The sequence below is a fragment of the Nomascus leucogenys genome, chromosome 4, assembly GCF_006542625.1.
Source record: "Nomascus leucogenys isolate Asia chromosome 4, Asia_NLE_v1, whole genome shotgun sequence".
NCBI lineage: Eukaryota > Metazoa > Chordata > Mammalia > Primates > Hylobatidae > Nomascus > Nomascus leucogenys.
In genome coordinates this window covers 61,607,547-61,630,016 of record NC_044384.1, presented here as the reverse complement: position 1 = coordinate 61,630,016, position 22,470 = coordinate 61,607,547, and the positions used below count along the sequence as shown (strand labels likewise).

At 36.1% G+C, this 22,470-nt stretch overlaps 1 protein-coding gene and 1 pseudogene across 4 annotated transcripts in view; one reads left to right on the top strand and one right to left on the bottom strand.

Moving 5' to 3' along the window:
- Positions 1-22,470, bottom strand: part of SMCHD1 (structural maintenance of chromosomes flexible hinge domain containing 1) — a 154,010-nt gene that overhangs the window by 107,747 nt on the left and 23,793 nt on the right. For all 4 annotated transcript variants that reach the window (XR_004029653.1, XM_030810685.1, XM_030810687.1 and 1 more), the window contains 7 exons: positions 13,756-13,870; positions 13,517-13,636; positions 7,564-7,730; positions 5,131-5,221; positions 4,221-4,431; positions 1,596-1,716; positions 1,337-1,520 (listed from right to left, as the gene is read on the bottom strand). Coding sequence is in view for 3 of the 4 variants with exons in the window: in XM_030810685.1 (XP_030666545.1) it covers positions 1,337-1,520; positions 1,596-1,716; positions 4,221-4,431; positions 5,131-5,221; positions 7,564-7,730; positions 13,517-13,636; positions 13,756-13,870 (1,009 nt within the window). In the remaining variant the exon portion in view is untranslated. The remainder of the gene's footprint in view (positions 1-1,336; positions 1,521-1,595; positions 1,717-4,220; positions 4,432-5,130; positions 5,222-7,563; positions 7,731-13,516; positions 13,637-13,755; positions 13,871-22,470) is intronic.
- Positions 9,110-9,144, top strand: LOC115834933 (annotated as a pseudogene).

Below are 22,470 nucleotides of genomic sequence, written 5' to 3'. Positions count from 1 at the left end.
AAATAGAGAGGGTGTCTCACTGTATTGCACATGCTGGTCTTGAACTCCTGGCCTCAAGCCATCCTCCTGCCTCAGCCTCTCAAGTAGCCAGCATTACAGGTGGAAACCATTATGCGCAGCTTGAATGTTTCAAAATTAGAAAATACATATTTTAAAAGTACAGTGTAACAAAGGAATAGAATTAACTTATTCTGGATAGCTTTTGAAAACACCCACTGCTCAATAAATGTTGGATAACTAACACCATATTATAAATGAATGCTAAGTGTATTATAAAGGAGTAGTAACCCATTTTGATAAGGTCTTTCTCAGTGCATAATTCTTAAAAGTGTCCTAATCTTCTATGATTCACAATCTTTATAAAAGCAAAATTAATTTCAACATCTTATAGGACTGACTACAAATACTATGTACTATGCACTGTATTTGTTGCCCAGAAATAAATTCATAATAAAATCATCTATTTCTTGGCAATTCAACATTAAACTACTGAAAGTGTAGTATCAAAAGTCTCTGAGGTCTGTGCACAGAATACAAGTACACTAGTATACTAGTTTCACTCAACTTTTTAACAAATTTCAAAGTGAAATCATTCTTGTGGTATTAATACATGTATTTTAATACTGATCAATCTCAAAACTTTTAGCTCAAAGTACTTCACAGTTTTACCCAATTTTTACCCTCAAAACAAGCTAAAAATTGCACAATTAGGTTATTAATGTACAAATATAGCCCTTAAAGCAAATACAATTGTTCATACATGTTCTCATTAAGATGCTTCTGTGGCTTCTACTATGTCAAGGGCTAGATATTAAGATCTTGGCCAGGCGCCGACGGCTCATGCCTGTAATCCCAACATTTTGGGAGACCAAGGCGAGTGGATCACCTGAGGTCAGGAGTTCGAGACCAGCCAGGCCAACATGGTGAAACCCCATCTCTACTAAAAATACAATAATTAGCCAGGCATGGTGGCACACACCTGTAGTCCCAGCTATTTGGGAGGCTGAGGCAGGAGAATAGCTTGAACCTGGGAGGCAGAGGTTGCAGTGAGCTGAGATTGAGCCACTGCAATCCAGCCTGGGAAACAGAGTGAAACTCCTGTCTTAAAACAAACAAACAAACAAAAAACTAATGAAGATATGTAAATTCTATCCAAACCTAGTCTAATTAGCTTAAAATTTTTTAGTAATGTGAACACTTGACTGCTCATAAAAAAATTTATACATCATAGTCTTTTGATGCAAAATATCAATAAAAACCTACACTGCTAGTGTCTTCTTCTACTTAAAAATAAAACATTTGCAAATATTCACAACTTTATATTTAAAAATCTTACCTGTCCATTTAAAATCCTTGTAAAAAGGGTGTTCTTATCTTTCAATTTTAGCTCAAGATCCATAAATGTCAATTTATTTGTGCTGACCTGGAATTTGTCATTAGTGAATAATGCACCAGATATCCTATTGTAGCATTCAATTGGTGCAAGCCCTCTCTTCTTAGGAGGAGTACACCAGTCAAAGCTTGAACAGAACAAAATGTTAGTTAGTAAAAAAATTAAGTTGTAAAAACATAATTTCAGCAAAAATCAAACTTACTCTTCAACTGATGTATATGGTATTAATCGTCCATTCCAAAAACATTCAAAAATAGGCCTTTTCCCTCTAGCTGCTTTCTCAAGTATGAAACAATCATCATCATCATCTTCATCTTTTAATTCTAGATCAAAAGAGCAAATGGAACAAAATGTTTATTGCTAAAATGTGAGAAATAATGAAATAAACACATACAATGTTTCAAATTGCATTCTATAAAACCTAAAGGTAGTTATATACCGTTTGCCCACAAAAAAGTAGGTTTACAAAGTTGTAGGTTTACAAAGTGGTTCCACATTACGAATGGTGTCTGTCATTTAAAAGTCAATAATTACTTATATATGAACCAATGTACTAGCTGCTGGGCCTGTCATCTTTAAAACCTATGCATGAGGCTAAAAGAGTCTTACATCCAAAAAGATTATCCCCTATAACAAAATCCCTCCTTCCTACAAATATAGGAGCTTAAATCCTGTATCTAAAACAGTTTCACAATTTTAGCAGAACTAGTATGTTCACATGAAAGTCACCTGAGAAATCTATGACATCTAATAGCAGCGAGTTTACCTAGTTTGAACAAATTAGTGAATGATGCTAAAATTAAGTTTACTTTTTAGAAATTATTTTCAGATTCAAGTAAGCAAGAAAAATGTACACAGAACTGTAAGATATGTTACTATGCATCAAGAGCATTAATTTGCACAACTGTCTATAATCTTATGTTTATTAGCAACACACTCTCATGTATCCAGATAAATTAGGATTAAACAACATGATCCTGACATATTAACACCTCAGCTACCCTGGCATTAGTTTACCCACCTAAAACAAAACCTTCTCCCTAAAAGCCCTCACAAGAAGTCTCTTATATTAAAGGTGCTTTCAATCAAACAAAATCACTTTGCTCTTAGAGGAGAATCCCTCTGATTGATCACTCAACTTACTTGCTCTTCTTTTTAAGGCAGCATTTGAAAAAAATTGTATCTTTTTGTCTATTGGCACATAAAAATTGGAAACAGCAAATTTAAGAGGTCAGAGATGGCCAGGCACAGTGGCTTACGCCTGTAATCCTAGCACTTTGGGAGCCTGGGGTGGGAGGATTACCTGAGCTCAGGAGTTTGAGACTACCCTAGGCAACATGACAAAACCTTGTCTCTAATAAAATACAAAAAATTAGCCTGGCATGGTGGTGGGCACCTGTAGTCCCAGTTACTCAGGAGGCTGATCCATGAGAATTGCTTGAACCTGGGAGGCAGAGATTGCAGTGAGCCTAGATTGTGTCACTGCACTCTAGCCTGTGTGGCAACACAAGACTTTTGTCTCCAAAAAATAAAAAACAAAACCAAAAAGGCCAGTGGAGCCACTGAGTAACAATATGTACTGGGCAGGAGCACTTAATAAATAGTGTTGAGCACTATTCTGAGAAGTTGCCCCAGTTTTTAAATTTGATCTTCACAAAACCTCTATGAGGTGTGAACTACCCATTTCCCAGATAAGGAAACTAAGGTAGGGAGTAGTTTGTTCAACAGCAAGTGGCAAAGATGGGATTCAAATTAGGAAATCTGGTTGCAGACCCTAGATAACCAAGAATGTACTAAGGAAGTATTCTGAATGAAAAAGTGTAATATTGTTAACCTATAAATTCAATGCAATCCCAATAATCTCACTAGAATTACTTTAAGTGAATGTACGAAGCTGATTCCAAAATTATCTAGAAGAGCAAAAGTATTCTCAAAAAGGAACAAGTGAAAATTTTTCCCAAAGATACCAAATTACAAGATAAAGCTACAAGACAGTATCATTACTCATATTAAAAAAAAAATAAATAGTACTTTACAGTAAATAATCTAGACCTATGTACTTATGGGAACTTTATATTATAAAAGTTCTAACTCTTGGGTAAATTATAACATTCAATAACTGGTGCTAAGAAACTGAATATGAATACCACATAGAAAATAATTGTTAAATCCCTATCTCTCTACTGGAAAAAAAAAAGGGGGGGGGGACACCAGGTGTGGTGGCTCACACATGTAATCCTAGTACTTTGGGAGGCCAAGGCCAGAGGATTGTTTCAGGCCAGGATTTCAAGACCAGCCTGGGCAACATGGCAAGACCCCATCACTCAAAAATTTAAATAGATAAAACCCCACCTTGCTCTACACACAAAAAAGGAAAACACAGATGCATTGACCATAAAATGACAACAAAAACAAAAAAGCTACAGGAGATTTATATAATCTTGAGATGTAAAAAGCCTTTCTACAGTAAGACAAAATCAGAAAGCATAAAGAAAAAACTAATAAATATGACTGCATAAAGCGTAAAACTGCAACGAGGATAAAGAGAAGACAAGGGAACATATAAAGGATTAATATGCATACATATCTAAAAGTTTGGCTTCATAACAACTAAGAGTTCATTAAAGATTTACTCATCTAGAAATGAATGTACACAAAAATCAGGAATTACAAAAATTGCAAATACCTAACAACCTAAGACTTGCATAAGAAAAAATTTTAATATTTATCTAACCTGAATAGCCCAACTGATAATTATTTAGAAAAACAAATCACTGTCCTAAATCACAACTTCATATTTTATAACTAAGATAACAGATTAACATACTTGATGGAAAGCATGGATCATCAGGGTAAGTTTCTCTATCATACAAGAATGGATGATAACGGATAATCCCTTCCACTACACCGTCTCCTTCAACATGAGCTTTGAATTCAAAACTATCAGCTGCTGTGTTTACATACAATGTCTGCATGTCGTCTTGTATTTCCCTTAGGTTGACAATCTTAGGTACCTTCCCTTTTTCAAACATAGAAATCTAAAATAAAAATGAAACAAAAATAATTAAATTCTATGGTAACTTTACTTTTGTTCTCAGCTATGATTCAACAATAGAATAAGCAAAAATTATTTGTACAAGTAATAATCTGGCTTAATGAAATATATATATATTTATATGAGTTAAACAGCTTTAAGTAGCATCTCAATAAGGAACATACTACTATAAAATATAAAGTAAGCAAAGAAACAGCAAATCAGAGCTGAAGGACAGAAAAGTCATGAGTACATTTAATTTAAGGTTTCTTACTAGAGGTAGGAAGTGGGACAACATTGTATGTGAAATTCTAACGTGTGGGTTAGAGTATTGAGAATCCAATACTCAAATGCTCTGTGCTGCCAAACCTTGTCACCATGATATAACTTCTACAAACAAAAGGAAAGCTACATTATCTCCCTTTTCCTCCATGCTTCAAGAGATGATTGATGTTCAGTAACAATGCATAGCTCTACAGGAGACAAAAAAAGATAAACCAAGCACTACAGTAAATAAAGGTTTGAGAAAAATACATCTAGGAATAATCTCTTTAGTTGGGTATCAAACAATGAAAGTAGTTTGGTAAAAAACAAGGAGAGAGAAGTTGTCTAATTATCAAGTGTTTTTTATTATCCCGAGTCATTTGGAACTGGAACAAATATCTCATAATTTTTAATATTTTAAGATGGATTTTTCTCTTACTTCAATATCAATATTGTTGAAAGGTTCAACTTCTTTTGATGTTCGTATTTCATTTCCTTTTGGGCCATGAATATAGTAATGATAAATATGCCTAAAATAGAGAAGAATAATTTTATACTTTTAATTCACATAAAATTATAGTTAATGTAATCTATCAAAATATTTTAACACTACTTACTAGGTATCAAGCACTTTATTAAGCATTTTAAAATATATATTCCATTTAATGGTAAAAACAATTGAGATGCAGGTATTATTGCATCTCATTTTACAGATATAGAACCTGGGGTGCAAGAAGTGTATGTAAGTTATCTGACATCACAGAACAGAGTTAGGGAGCCGTGGGCTTCAACCCAGGCCTTACCAACTTCAAAGACCACATATACCACTCCCAAGAGCAATAATTCATCAAATAAATATAAACTAGATAGCAAGAGTCTATAATTCTACTTGCCAGGTACATTCCAGAAAGGACTCAATTATCGGTGGTAAACTGGATTAGATATCTAATCTCAATAAGAGAATACCATTCTAGAACAGCAGTCCCCAACCTTTTTGGCACCAAAACCAGTTTCATGGAAGACAATTTTTCCAGAGACGGGAGTTGAAGGGGGGTGATTTGGGATGAAAATGTTCCACCTCAGATCAACAGGCACTAGAGTCTCATAAGGAGCACGCAATACCTCACACGCACAGTTCACATTAGGGTTCGTGCTCCTATGAGAAATCTAGTGCTGCCACTGATCTGACAGGAGGCGGAGCCAGGTGGTAATGCTCACTCGGGCTCACCACTCATTGTGGGGCCGGGTTCCTAAAAGGCCACAGATGGGTATCAGTTCACGACCCGGGCATTGGGGACCCCTGTTCTAGAACATTCATCTCTCCTCTCCTATAGCACTGAGACAATCTTACCCTAACATTCCAAAAACAAAACTAGTAAGTTTGACACCATCTCACTGAAAACCAACACTTTGGAAAGCAACACCTCTTTATTTTTTAAGAAAAGGTTAAAAAAGATTGTATTTTGGTAACATTGTTCAGGATTATAAAATACCATGTCTTTATTTGTGAAATAGAAATTTGCAATATTTCTTCATAATCCTTCTTTATTAGAGCAAGAGTATATTTAAATTATGTGTTAATGTACACTGAGTTCCTTCAATTAAACTATAAAATAGCTAATAAAATATGTACTTGAAGAAAACTGCAAAGTCCTATTTAAATACCGTGGGTAACAGGGATAATAAACAGAACTATTCAACAAGAAAAAAGGTATTCCTAAAACCAAATTTATTTTCCCATAAAAAAATTTTAAAATTCTCTTAGCGTATAATTATGTATAAAATTGAGACTCTCAAGAACAATAGCCTTTTGGGTAAATGTAAAAAGATACATTTTTAAAATATGAATTTTGAGCAGATGTACCCATTTTGCAAGTCTCAGTTATTCAGACTAATGCAAATTAGGGAAACAATACAGTAAATCGTACGTATCACATAGCTATAAAAAAAAAAGTTTAGGCCAGGTGCGGTGGCTCACGCCTGCAATCCCAGTACTTTGGGAGGCTAAGGTGGGTGGATCACCTGAGGTCAGGAGTTCAAGACCAGCCTGGCCAACACGGCAAAACCCTGTCTCTACTAAAAATACAAAAATTAGTTGAGTGTGGTGGCACGTGCCTGTAATCCTAGCTACTCGGGAGGCTGAGGCAGGAGAATCGCTTGAACCCAGGAGGTGGTGGTTGCAGTGAGCCGAGAGTGCACCACTGCACGCCAGCCTGGGCAACAAGAGTGAAACTCTGTCTCAAAAAAAAAAAAAAAATATTTAGAGTCATTAAATAACTATTCGTCTGATTTGGTCTAATGGGATATAGAGTCCCTACAAGTTTTACTGGAATAAAAACACAATGATTATTTTCAGTACTAATGTCATATAGGCACATATGTACATATATTTTTTATTTTAATAGGCTTGATGCATTCATTCACTTGATAAACATTTGAGCATCTACCACGTAGCAAGTATTCTTCTAGCAGACATTGGAGATACAGCAGTGAATTTAACAACAACAAAAATAAATATATATGGTATGGAAGATTATGACAGGTCCTATGGAAAAGAAGCACAAAACGGGGTCATGGAAGTGATATAGTGCTCAATTTGACAAATTGTGAAGTTCATTTTTAATTTTATAATATTGTTAAAATCCTGTGCCTCAAATAATGCTCAGCACGCTAGAGGTGATCTATAAATATTTACAGAATGAATGAATAGAGAGCTATTTTAACACCAATATCAGAGTACCAGATAATACTAAAGGGAAGAAAATGAGATAGGAGCAAAAAGGATACCAAAGAGGCTTCAATGTATCTGTAATATTTTCTGTTTTAAAAAAGTTAAGTAGCAACATTTCCTAAGCCAAATATAATTACTTACGCTAACTGTCGTGTCCAAAGGTGGAAATAATTTTTCAAGTACTGTATGTGTTCTGGTTGTACCCCTGTGATAACCACAGCAGTAAAGCTATCTTTTCCCTTCTCCTCTATGATAAGATGATGTAGAAATCTTTCATCATCATTTGTAATGTGAACAGAATCAGAGGGCTAGAAGGGTGAACAGAAATACAACAGATTAAATCATCTAAATTATAATTATACAAATAGCTATTGCATCAAATTTTAATGTGATTTACTTGGAGTTTCACAAATAGGCTTCAGAAAAGCTTTTGGAGGAAATTGGCCCAATACAACAAATTGGCTGGGTATGTGACAACACTGTGAAGATGAGGGAACTTTCACACAAACTGCTAAACTAGCATGCATAAAGAGCACCCTATCTTATAATGCTAAACCGATTTTAGAATCATAAAGGAAAAAGTAAAGACAAATACTGAGTTTTAAAATGCCTTAAAAAATTGAGGACACTTACCCTAGGGTAGAATGAACCCTTGCCTTGCTTGGGAGACCTACCACTTAACTCGGTCAGGACCAATGCCCAGCCCTCCATGTTCAAGAAAACTACAGGGCAGGCTGGACCCAGCTAGCTAAGCCCAAACACATAGTGCTTAAAAGTAAAATCATCCTGGACACCAGTTCACTTTCAGAGAATATCTAAAACTTATGGAAGGGAGGTAGTAGGGGAATTTGAGGATAAAATTACAAACTTCTCCATCTGTAGTATGAATCTATGTTTTAAAAAATTGCAGGCCGGATGCGGTAGCTCACTCCTGTAATCCCAGCACTTTGGGAGGTTGAGGCGGGCAGATCACCTGAGGTCAGGAGTTCAAGACCAGCCTGGCCAACAAGCCGAAACCCCATCTCTACTTAAAATACAAAAGTAGCCAGGCGTGGTGGTACACGCCTATAAACCCAGCTACTAGGGAGGCTGAGGCAGGAGAATCGCTTGAGTCCGGGAGGCTGAGGTTGCAGTGAGCCAAGATCACGCCACTGCACTCCAGCCTGGGCAACAAGCATGTCTCAAAAAACAAACAAACAAAAAACAAGGTATGCGCGCACGTCCGTGTGTGCGCATATTCATATACAGTCATGTGCCACATAACATTTCTGTCAACAATTGACTGCAGTGGTCCCATAAGATGATACAGTATTGTAAAATTAGTGTACCTTTTCTATGTTTAGCTACACAAATATTTACCATTCTGTTACAACTGCCTGGGGTAACAAGCTATACAAATTTGTGGACTAGGAGCAGTCCCCTATACCATATAGCCTAGGTGTGTAGTAGGCTATGCCATCCAAGTCTGTATAAGTACACTCTATGATGTTCACATAGCAACAAAATAACCTAATGACACATTTCTCAGAATGCATCCCTGTCCTTAAGTGATAGGAGACTATATCTACTGTGTATGTTGCTATCTACATTTTAAAACTGTGGAAATAAAAACAGACTAAACTATTCTATTTAGGAAATCAGTTGATTTTTAAAAATAAGTATGTATGATTACTTGCTTAATTAAAAACAGTGTTACAGCTCTTTTAGAATTTGTCTATCAAATTCTAAAATTTCTGATTAAAAAAACAATAAATCCTTAAGACCATACCCCTTCAAAACCATTATAATGCATCTCTATACACTAAATTGCTAATATCACAGCTACAATATACACAAGTAACATTTCATATACTTTGAGTCAGGAGATTAGTCTGAATTTACTAATTATGCAAATTCATTATCCAAATATTTATCAAGCATCTTCTGTAAGTCCTATGCCTCAACTTGGGCCTGAGAAAGATAGGTTCAAAATAAATAAGACAGTGCCTTTGTGCTCTACAAATTCCATCTGGTAGGAGATGAAAAAACAAATGATTACAAAACAATATGCCATTACGTATGAAGATATGAACCAAGAGCTACAGAGGTAAAACGAGGGTGACAGTCACCCAGCAGATGACTGAATAGTAACATTCCAGACAAATGAGAACATGAATTCAAGAGCATAAAGGAAATAAGGTAGTTTTAGGATATATGATAAACATATGATAAAAGATGAGGCGGGATGGCTGAATTACAGCAGTGGAAAGTGGGTGGAAGAGAGGATAGATGAAAGAAAATAATATAAAAGACAAAATTGAATGTGCTGAATGATTAACAAAAAGGATTACCAGCTTTAACTGCATGGCTAGTGGATGCCATTAATTGAAAAGGGTAGTTGAGAGGAAGACAGGAGAAGCAGAGAATAAGAAAGGTTTATGGATAATATTTGATCTCTTTCTTTTAAGAGACAAGGTCTCTCTATGTTGCCCAGCTGGTCTTGAACTCCTGGGCTCAAGAGATTCTCCCTCCTCAGCCTCCCAAACTGCTAGGACTACAGGCATGAGCCACTGTGCCCAGCCAATATTTGACTTCAAAGGTACCAAAAGTGAGTTACTCCTCGAACATCTAATTGAACCTGGAACATCTAATTGAACCTGGAAATGAGTGTACTGGATATGATCAGTTGGTATTCATCATCCATTCCTACCACCTTTTACTGTACTCTCTTGGGCTGCAGAGGTTGGAAGGCAAAAAAAATACTGTTTGGATTGTGGATGAAAATTAGGTTTCACCAATTAGATGTACTAGCCAAAATCTGGATGCCAAAAATGAAGCAGAGGCTATTTCCTGAAGTTTCTTAAAAGTTTTCTGTTATCACATAAGGCACTGAAAGATCAGTAACCAGGTTTCAGGTTTAAAGTGTCAAAAGGCCACTGCAGCCCTAATTATGGCCAGAAACTCTGTTTTCCAGTTTTGGAGCAATTGTGGCAGTGAGATGATTCCAACTCTTGAATCACAGATACAGCAGTGAGTTCCTGAATTCCAGACCCAGTGGTGGTCCTCCAACTGAATGATTATAGCAAATGTTGCAGCATCCCTCCAGGATAACTTCAGAGTCTTGGCATCATTCTAGAAGGCTTAGCCCATAATTCATTCCTTTGGCCCTTCCAATAATCAGGTAAGCATCTAATTCCCTCTATTAAATATTTTCTGTTTAAAGGGCCTAGGATGGTTTGTTTCCTTTGCTGAAGCTAGCATGATTCAGTGTCTCAGTCTTGAGAAAAGTTTTCACATGAAACACAGATTTGAGAGCTTTTGACATAAGTAGCAAATATACATCTTTAGAAAAGGTAAGACCGTTGACTATAGAACAAGAACCACCAACTCCACCCACATTCTGAAAACTGCTCACAGGTCAGAGATAGAAGTCCAACAAAAATAGGCTGGAAAAGACTGGTCAGAAAAGGAAACAGACCAGGTACTTGTTGGCACCCATGAAACATTTGTTGGGAAGAACTAAGCACAAAACACAGAAAAGGCTGGCAGAAAAATGGTGCTCCAAGAGACACAGTTGTATACAAGCTTTGTAATATGCACACAGTTTCGAAAACCACCTAAATTCTCAATTCCTATTTTTCACCAGTTTTATCATGGCAAGTAATATTTCCACCATTATATTTTATAGGGCTTTGTGGTGGTTAAGACAAGATGGAATACTGTTATGTAAAAATATCAAAATATGCAATTTGTTAAGTAAATGAAACAAAGAAAAGAAAGTAATGTCCTGCACAAAGCGTATATTAAGTTATCGAGAAAAAAGTGGATAATAAAATGGAAAAAAAATCCAACCCATCAACTAATGAAAGAAAAGGTTTTTTTTTTTTTTTTAATTATCAAATGGCCAACAATTTGCTGCCCTTTCCTCTTCTCATTCTTTTGAAAAATAAATGGTCAGACATGTACTTCCATACAGTTGTTGGAAGTGTATGTGACTTTGGGTTTAACCTTTCTGACAAGCAGTTTTGAAATACATGCCATGAACATTTAAAAAGTTCAAATTCAGGCTGGGCATGGTGGCTCACACCTGTAATCCTAGCACTTTGGGAGGCCGAGGTGGGCAGACTGCCTGAGGTCAGGAGTTCGAGACCAGTCTGGCCAACATGGTGAAACTCCGTCTCCACTTAAAAAAAAAAAAAAGAAAGAAAAAGAAAAAAATTAGCTGGGCGTGGTGGTATGCGCCTGTAATCCCAGTTACTCAGGAGGCTGAAGCAGGGGAATTGCTTCAACCAGGGAGCCAGAGGTTGCAGTGAGCTGAGATCACGCCACTGCACTCCAGCCTGGGTGACAGAGCGAGACTCCGTCTCAAAAAAAAAAAAAGTTCAAATTCATTATCACAGCTATTAAAATTATAACAATCTAAACTAAGAAAAAAATCTGTAATTCAGGTAAGATGTTATGCAAAGATATTCATCGGATTGTCTTTACAATTACTGTAAAATCCTTTAAATAAGCCAAATGCTCAACAGAATCATGAAATTATGTTACAATCATTGAAGGAAATGTTATAAAGCTACTAAAAACTGTTGTGTATCAAAATATTCTATAAGATGGGGAAATACTCAACATGTTAATTTTTTAAATGTGGGATCAAAACTATTAAGTACATATTTTAAAAAACTGAATTAGAAGGAAATTCACCAAAATGTTTCAGTAGGCTTCTCTAGGACTTGGGAGTATTTTTATCTTCCTTAGGCTTTCCTATAAAGTTTCCTACAAGTTGTTTTAGAATCAGAAAGCCAAATTTTTAAAAGTTCAAAATTACCCTTTAAAAATTTTTTATTGTTTTGAGACAGTCTTGCTCTATCGCCCAAATTGGAATGTAGTGGCATGATCATAGCTCACTTGCAGCTGGGCTCAAGTGATCCTCCCACCTCAGCCTGCCGATTTGCTGGGACTACAGGTGCACACCACCACACCCGGCTTTTTTTTTTTTTTTTTTTTTTTTTTTAGTAGAGACAAGGTCTCCTATGTTACAGAGGCTGGTCTTAAACTCCTGAGTTCAAGCAATCCTCCCACCTCAGCTTCCCAAAGTACTGGTATTACAGAACTGAGCCACCATGCCCAGCCCAAAATCACTTTAAAATAAAGATTCTCCCGTAATCCTAACACTTTGGGAGGCCAAGGTTGGAAGACTGCCTGAGTCCAGGAGTTCGAGGCTACTGTGAACTGTGATAGCACCACTACACTCTAGTCTAGAGGGACAGAGTGAGACCCCATCTCTTAAAATAATAAGTAAACTAACATATATTAAAAATTTTAGATTAAAAATCGTGTTTCAGGCTGGGCGTGGTGGCTCACATCTGTAATCCTAGCACTTTGGGAGGTTGAGGCGGGTGGATCACTTGAGGTCAGAAGTTCAAAACCAGCCTGGCCAACATGGTGAAACACTGTCTCTACCAAAAATACAAAAAAATTAGCAGGGCGTGGTGGCAAGCACCTGTAATCCCAGCTACTCGAGAGGCTGAGGCAGGAGAATATCTTGAACACGGGAGGTGGAGGTTGCAGCGAGCTGAGGTTGCGCCACTGCACTCCAGCGTGTGAGACAGAGTGAGACTCCATCTCAAAAAAAAAAAAAAAAAAAAAAAAAATCATGTTTCAAACAAAGAAGAGTTGAAGGAATATACAATAAATATACCATTTACTTGCCACCAAGATTCAAATTTGTTAACATTTTGTATTATGAACACAAGAATTTCAATGCAAACTTGTAACAGCAATCTCTCATTTATTTCTCCAGAGGTCCAATTTCCTGAAAGTCCATTACCCTATTACTGTTTTTCTACTCTGTAATTTTATTATATAACAAAGATTTTAAAACCCAAATTCAGACCAGGGGAAAAAGTTTATAATCCTATAAGCAATTTACAGAAAGCTTAGTAAGCTTTATGAGACAACTTGTCTGAAGATTGTTGGCTTGAGAAAGCCCATTTTTGTTATTATGACTAAAGGAAAGGGTAACTCATTTTGAAAATTTCATATCTTCAAGTTAAGTTCTGTCCTACCATCTACCCAAAGGAGTAAATTTATAATTATGAGTTAAAGTGTATTGTACCTTTCTGTTTCTAATATATCCACTATATATTGCCTCTTTATTTTTCTCCTTCTTCTCAAAATCTTCTTTAGAAAGCACAAGCTCATGAACATCTTGGGAATCTGCAGGTTTGCTTATCATCTGTTAAATATTAAAAAGAGTACTTTTTAAATTCCTAATAAACTGGTTAATGCATTTAGACAGAGTCAACTTCAAAATATTTTGATCAACTTTCATTTATAAGAAATCTTTTTACTTACTCTGGCTGATTGTCCAACAAAGAAGACAGCTTGCTTGCCCCCAACACCAAAATAGGAAATATCACTGTTTAAACTGCGTGGCACTGGTACTGGACGAACATATCCTGAATGATCACTAAAATAAAACATTAATGCAGTGATTTTAAACAAGCTAGTTAAGTGTCAAAAGAAACTTTCATTGCACTTGTATTCAGTGTTAATAAAATGATCACCATGCCTGCAAACACCCCTAACTGAAAGGTGAAATAATCAGTGTCAAGACATCTACTCCAGTGCATCTGAAAGTGTAGTCCCCAGGCCAGATGCATCAGCTTTAGCTGAAAACTTTTAAGAAATGCAAACTCTTGGGCTCAATCCTACCAAATCAGAAAATCTCTCAGCAAACAGGACTAAGTAAGTATTTTTATTGTCCTCATGCCTCTAAAACTTTCCTTCAAAATTGTTTGCTACTTCAAAACTTGCTAAAATATTGTCTGAAGAATGATGGTAATTAGAGCAAAGGAGAGTCTCACTTCCATATATCATGATAAATGAAGAGCTCTGAGGGAACATTGCACCATAACAATATTCTGAAGAAGAGGCACCACTGGTCTTTCAAAATATAGGCAAAGTCTCCAGGGACATTATCCCCCAATATCAGAAATAAACAGAATGAAGGTGAGGCTGGAACCACTATTAAAGTCAATGGAAAGATTAAAGAGCAGGTGTGACATAGCTGTAGAGAAATAGAGAACAGAAAGATGCAAAGAACGTAACCACACGAAACAAAGAAAGAAAAGAAAACTGAAAATATCAAAGTGGCGTTAAAAGACATAAATGATCAAAGGAAAATATCTCGCACAAGATTAAATGTAGTTCTAGAAAGAGAAGGGACAGAGAAATGGAAAATAGCTGTAAATATTCTTGAATCAATAAAAGACATGGCTTCACAGATCCAGGAAAACCAAAAGAACCCAAACAAGATACATAGCAAGAAATCAACATCACTGTAAACACCAAAAACCAAACAGAAGAACTAGAAAATAGGCTGAGAGATAAGACAGGACAAAATAGATTAGCAGGCTTTGACAACGACAGTAAAAGACAGAGAGGAATATTATCTCTACAGTGCCTGAAAAAAATCTGTTAACCTAAAATCGTCAACTAGAGAAAAATAAACAATTTATAGATAAAAACCAAAGTAATTTACCATCAGAAGACTTGTTCTAAAGAAATGTTCCTACAAGCACAATCTAACATACAAGAGGTCACCATAATATAATACATACAAAAGTAATTTTTTTAAGTACTACATATGAGACATTTACTGGTGTGGTGAAAAAGTGGTGTGTGTGTATTGTTGAATTTCTAAAAAGTCACAACTTCAAATACCTTCAATAACAAAAGTGTCATTTCAGGAAGGGAGTGACCAAAGCTAATGAAGTCCTTAAGTTAGGGGAAGGAAAATACTTTTAATCCTGAAATCTAAAGTTAAATATGCATGTTAAAACTTCAAAGAAGATCAGAGAAGATATAAAGTCTAAAATATTAAAAAGAAAAAAGGTGGAGCGGGAAAACAAAACAGCAGAAGACAATAAATTTAAGAGAAACAGAAGAAACAGAAACAGAAAGAATGGGATAAACAAAAACATTTTAACTGGTATAAAAAGTCCTATCCTCATATATAAATAATCAAAATAAACATAAAGACAACATTGACCAAGTAGGACACTGTAATACCAGAGATACAAAAAAACAAAAGCACCCAAAAAAGTATTCCCTCACAATACCCCCCCAACATCTACAATCACATCCCCACACAACACACACAAACTGTCGACACGAAGTAACACAGAGAAAATGCCTCCCCACACAAGCTTGCATTTATACAAGACAACTCACACAATACACAAACACACCACTACTTTCAACAGAAACATACACCACAATGCTACAAAGCATACACACTGATGATTTAAAAAAAAATCTTAAAACAGGTCAGAGAAAAACACAATATGTTTTGAGATACAAAGATAAGACTGACAACAGATTTCTCCTTATAAATGATGCAAGCTGGTAGAAAACTGAGTGACATATTTAACATACAGGTTTGAGTGCCCCTTATCCAAAATGCTTCGGACCAAAAGTATTTCAGATTTCTGATTTCTTTTCCAATTTTAGAATAGATGCATTATACTTACCACCTGAGCATCCCAAGTCTGAAAACGCAACATCTGAAATGTTCCAGTAGCATTTCCTTAAGTGTCACATTGGTGCTCAAAAAATTTTGGATTCTGGAGCATTTCAGATTTTGTATTTTTGAATTTGAGATGCTCAACTTGTACTTAAATTTTTTTAAAGTCAAGCTCAAACTAGATGCTCAGCAAAACTATCTTTGGGGTTTGGGGGAAAGAGAGAGATCCCATCAGACATACAAAATCTGAAAAAAATTCACCAAGAACAGACCCAAGTTATAAAAGAATGTTTAGAAAGATCTTCAGAAAGGAAAACAATACTGGATAGATTTACACAAAGGAATGAATACAAGCTCTAGTAAATATGGTAAATATGTGGGTAAACATAAACTGGTTCAGGGACTCAGATTTTGTATGCAAATGTTCATAGCAGCATTATCAAAAGACAAAAGGTAGAAACAACTTGTGTCCATTAATCTATGAACTGACAGACAAAACACAGTATGGTTGTACAGTGGAGAATTACTCAACCATAAAAAGGAACTAAATTCTGATACATGCTACAACATGGATGATCCTTGAAAATTATGCTAAGTGAAGTAAGTCACACATGACAAATACTGTATAATGACAAATACTGTATAATTCCACTTAAATAAGGTACCTTGATTAGGTAAATTCATTGAAACAGAAAGTACAATAATGGTTACCAGGGGCCAAGAGTGGGAGCAACAGGGAGTTACTGTCTAATGGGTAAAGCTTCAATTTGGGGGTACAGGGTGAAAAAACTTTAGGAATACATAATAATAATAGTTGTAAAAGACTGTGACTGTAATTAATGCCGTGGAATTATATACTTTAAAATGGTTATAACTGCAAATTTTATGTTATTTATATCTTACCACAATTTTTTAAAAGAGAACTGCTTTAAAAAGGGACAGAACAGGCCGGGCGTGGTGGCTCACGCCTGTAATCCTGGCACTTTGGGAGGCTGAAGCAGGCGGATCACGAGGTCAGGAGATTGAGACCATCCTGGCTAACAGTGAAACCCCGTCTCTACTAAAAATACAAAAAATTAGCCGGGCGTGGTGGCGGGAGCCTGTAGTCCCAGCTACTCGGGAGGCTGAGGCAGGAGAATGACGTGAACCCGGGAGGCAGAGTTTGCAGTGAGCCAAGATAGCGCCACTGCAGTCCGGCCTGGGCAAAAGAGCGAGACTCCATCTCAAAAAAAAAAAAAAAGGGACAGAACAGTGTGCTGTTAGAAAACAGGGCAGATGTGTATAGTTTAGCAAGAAAGGTCAGGAAGTTGAGAAGAAGGCTTTTTACATTAAGGAGAGAGGCAAATGATTATTTAAAGCTAAATAACAATATTGTACTTTGACATTTATGCCAAAGTAAAATGTATAAAAACAAAAGTACAAAGACCAAGATAGCATAAATGGAAGTATACTGTTGTGATGTATTTATATGCAAAGGTTTAGTATTACTTAATACAGACTGTGATAAATTAAAGATTTATACTATGAATCCTAGAGTTTCCAGTAAAGTAACAGCTATCATTAATAAGCCAAAAAGGAAATAAAATGGAATCTCACACACACACACACACACACACACACACACACACACACACACAGAATCTGCAATAAGGCAGGAAAAAAAAGAAAATGGGAACAAAAAATAGGCAGGAAAAATAAAAAATTAACAAAGGTGTTAAACTTAAATCTAAACATATCAATAATCCAATTAAAAGCAACTGATCCAAACACTCCAATTAAAAGGCAGAGATTGTTAAATATTAAGACACAAATATCTACAGCCTAAAAGAAACCCTCTTTAAATATAAAGAGACAATAGGTTAAGAGGTTGGAAAAATATTTATCATTTTAACACTAATGAAAAGAAAGTTACAGTGACTATATTAACACCAGATAAAGTCAATAAAAGATACCAGGAAATGAACAAAGAACAATTAAAACAAATAAATGGGTAAACAGACTATCACTCTTTGTATTATTACATTTAATTACATTATGGATATAATAATAGCCAGTATTATTTTCCTTTCTGGATAACGTAATAATATCCAGTATTGTTTTCCGTTCTGAAGATCTTTCTAAACATTCTTTTATAACTTGAGTCTGTTCTTGGTGAATTTTCTTCAGATTTTGTATGTCTGACAGGATCGCTCTCTTCCCCCCAAACCCCAAAGATAGTTTTGCTGAGCATCTAGTTTGAGCTTGACTTTAAAAAAATTTAAGTACAAGTTGAGCATCTCAAATTCAAAAATCCAAAATCTGAAATGCTCATTATACATTTAATTACATTAAATGTAATAATACAAAGACGCTAAATGAAATTTTAAGTGTGGTTATAAAACATGACCCAACTATATGTTGTCTATAAGAAACCCATTTCATATATAATAACAAAGGTAGGTTAAAAGAAAATGGATGAAAAAAGATATAGCATGAAAACACAAATGAAAAGCAGCTGGGATGGCTATACTAACAGATAAAGTACACTTCAAAGCAAAGAAAATAACCAGTGACAAAGAGCAACACTACATAATGAATAAAAGGGTTGGTCAACCAAGAAGGCACAGAAGGCGTAACAATCCTTGGAGACCTCAATATCCCCTAGTTACTACCACACAGAAAATCCCGCAAAGATATAAAGAAATGAATAATATCATCAACCAATAGAATCTAACTGACATTTTCAGAACAGTTCTCCCAACAAGAGCAAAATACGCCTTCTTTTCAAAGACACATAGAAAATTCACCTAGATAGATAACATCCTGGATCATAAAATCCAACAAATGTAAAACAGCTGAAATCACTTAAGAGCACATTCTCTAGCTATCACGAAATTAAACTTGAAATCAATAGAAAGACAATAGGAAAATCTGTTGGAACACTTATAAATTCACCCACTTTTAAAACAATCCACGGGTTAAATACCAAGTTGCAAAGGAAAAAAGTAGACTGAACTGAATGAAAAAGAAAATACAGCATAACAAAACTTGTGAGATGCTGCAACTTATTTCCTAGAATTATGATTAACCAAAGTCTATGAGCTAATGTTTATTAAGAAAAAAAAAAGTAAATGAGTTCTAAGTATTCAGTTACTATGGCAATACTTCTAGGAAATAAGTTGAAAATACCCTCTGATATTTTCCTTAAAATATTTCTGGGAAAATATACAAAAGTTTAGAGAAGGGAGAAGCTCACTGATAAAACACAACATACATACATCAGGTCATGCAAAACTAAAGAATTCTCTCCACTAGTTAGAAATGCACAAAATGATAAATCCCTTTTTCAACCCAAATGACCCATGCAAACCAAATCTAGGCAACAACTCTATCACAGCAAGTAAGGCTGAGAATATTTATTTCAAGACAGTCTCAGACTTGTGTTAATGAGTCTAGAAAAATTCCCATATCCACCCAAGGACTATGTAAATATCCCTTCATGAATATAAATAAAAGTAGAAAAATACAATTTCAAGGAACAGTTTTACACCACAGCAGTCCTCTGGAGAATTAGGAAATTAATCTCCTTCAGGAATAAATTTACATCAAAGTCCAAAAATATTTCAGAAAGTATCTTAATTCATAATCTTCATACAATGAAAGAGGACACTTAATCTTTGGGAAATTTTGATGGAAACAAAACATAAGAGGTGTTTCAAGTAAGAAAAAGTATCAGGGAGCCGGGCGCGGTGGCTCACGCCTGTAATCCCAGCACTTCGGGAGGCTGAGGTGGGTGGATCACCTGAGGTCAGGAGTTCAAGACCAGCCTGGCCAACATAGTGAAACCTCATCTCTACTAAAAGTACAAAATTTTTCAGGAGTGGTGGTGTGCGTCTATAATCCCAGCTACTTGGGTGGCTGAGGCAGGACTGCTTGAACCTGGGAGGCAGAGGTTGCAGTGAGCTGAAATCATGCCACTGCACTCCGGCCTGGGGCTGACAGGTAGGGCTCTGTCTCAAAAAAGAAAAAAAAAAAAAAGAAGAAAGAAAAGAAAAAGTTATCAGGGAAGATGATCAAATTATTAAAACAAACTATCTAAATGATTGCCAGGAAGCCAGGGTACAGTAACTATGTATGTATATATCTCACTATTTTGAATCTAACAAAGGAGGGAAAAAAAAAACACACCAAAATTAAGAAAGCTCCACCTCTAACAAAACTGGCCACCAATCTCTATCACAGCCTCTAGAATAAATGTGCCAGACATATGGAAATGACCAAATTAAAGTAGGGTGCTTAAATGTTACAAACGTATTCCCAACATTCAAGTAAACACAGATATTAGAAAGAAAACAAAAGCTCATCTTAATTTGCTGAAAACCAACAAAGACAAACCAGCTTTTTCTTTAGGAATATTAGGAAAAATCCTGTTGGGGATCCATTTCTACAACTTAAAATAAATATGGCATGGCTCATGTAGCATTTTTACTTTTTCATATTTCAACAAAATGGCTCTGAGTTGAAAGCCTTTTAATTGATGAGCAAGTTGAAAGTGCAGAAAGAGTAGTGCTGATCCAACACATACCTGAATCCAGCTGACCTAACTAATGTCATACCTCTCCCCTACAAAATAATTATACACATACTATTATAATTATGTTCCAGGTATCCAAGTTAACTTCTAAAGCAATAATTCTTATAGTGCCCAAGTTATGAGAGAATTTTCTAGGTTTATGTAATGTTATATATCCTTTTTTTTTTTTGAGAGACAGGATCTCACTCAGTCGCCCAGGCTGGAGTGCAGTGGCGTGATCATGGATTACTGCAGCCTCGACCTCCTGGTCTCAAGCGATCCTCCCATCTTAGCCTCCTGAGAAGCTGGGGCTACAGGTGCAAGCCACAATACCTGGCTAATTTTCCTTTTTTTTTTTGAGATGGGGTCTCATTCTGTCACCCAGGCTGGAGTACAGCGGCACAATCTTGGCTCATTGCATCCTCCACCTCCCAGGTTCAAGTGACTCTCCTGTCTCAGCCTCCTGAGTAGCTGGGATTACCAGCACATACCACCACACCTGGCTAATTTTTGTATTTTTAGTAGAGACAGGATTTCGCCATGAAGGCCAGGCTGGTCTTGAACTCCTGACCTCAGGTGATCCGCCCACTTCGGCCTCCCAAAGTGCTGGGATTACATGCGTAAGCCACCGTGCCCGGACTAAACCTGGCTAATTTTTTAAAATATTTTTTGTAGAGGTGGGTTCTCATGTTGCATAAGCTGGTCTCAAATTCCTGGGCTCAAGCAATCTTCCTGCCTCAGCCTCCCAAAGTGCTGGCATTACAGGTGTGAGCCACTAAGTCCAGCTTATCGTCCTATATCTTAACAAGGGCTTGAGATACACAAGCGTATATATTTGTCAAAAATCAGTAAACAAGTGAACACTTCCAGAATGGTGGCATAAGGACTTCCAAGAATCCACTCACTGATGAAAGCAATGAGAATGCCTGAAAAAACTGTCAAAATCAATCAGCAGCAAATGTTTATCATAACAGCTGTCTGAGGCAATGAAAACAGCTGGAGAAAACAAGAATCTGACCGAAAATATACAAGGAAAAGCTGGGGAATGCGAGGTCTGCAGAGTTTTTTAAAAGCTTCAACATATTCACTAGAATCAATAAGGTCACTCCCACGTGCAGGGCTAAACACATGTTCAAGAAAGAATTGAGAAGGTCCTAATAATGACTCACCTCTCTAGCTTACCTTGAGGTTCACTACAAGCAAGAAGTGAAAGTAAGGCAGAGTTGTAAATTCTGCAACAGAGCACTAGAAACATACCCCACTATGCACACAGAGCCCCTCAGCAAAAGCTGGGAGACTTAGTGGTTCAAGGCCCTTAAGATAACGTTTGATCATTAGCTGACCACAAAGCGAACTAATCAGAAACTTCAAGGGTAACACAAGGATACAGACTTAACAGAATTAGTTCAGGGAAGCCACTACATGAACAAACAACAGACGCAACAACAAGTTTTGGGGAAGGGAGTGGTATCAGATTTCCAGAGTTGCTACATTATATTATTATAATATGACCAGTTCTCAATAAAAAATTACAAGCCATGCAAAAAGATATTAAAGTATGGTTCACACACAGGAAAAAGAACAGTTGGTAGAGACTGTGGCAGAAGAAGCTCGGCTATTTTAAATATATTCAAAGAACAGAAACCATGTCTAATGAATTAAAAGTATAAGAAATGTATTTCACCAAACAGAGTATCAGTTGGGATAGAAATCACAAAAAAGAACTGAATAGAAATTCTGGATTTGAAAAAACAATAACCAAAATGAAAAAAATCACTTAAGAGACTCACGAGCACATTTGAGTTGGCAGAAGAATCCATAAACTTGAAGGCAGAGTGACTGAAATTATTTAGTTTGAGGAACAAAAAGAAAAATGAAGAAAAAAGAACAGACCTGTACTATAGAGCACCATCAAGTATATGGATAAGAGGAGTCATAGAAGCAAATGAGAGAAAGAGATCGCTTCTCGGCCTTTTGGCTAAGATTAAGT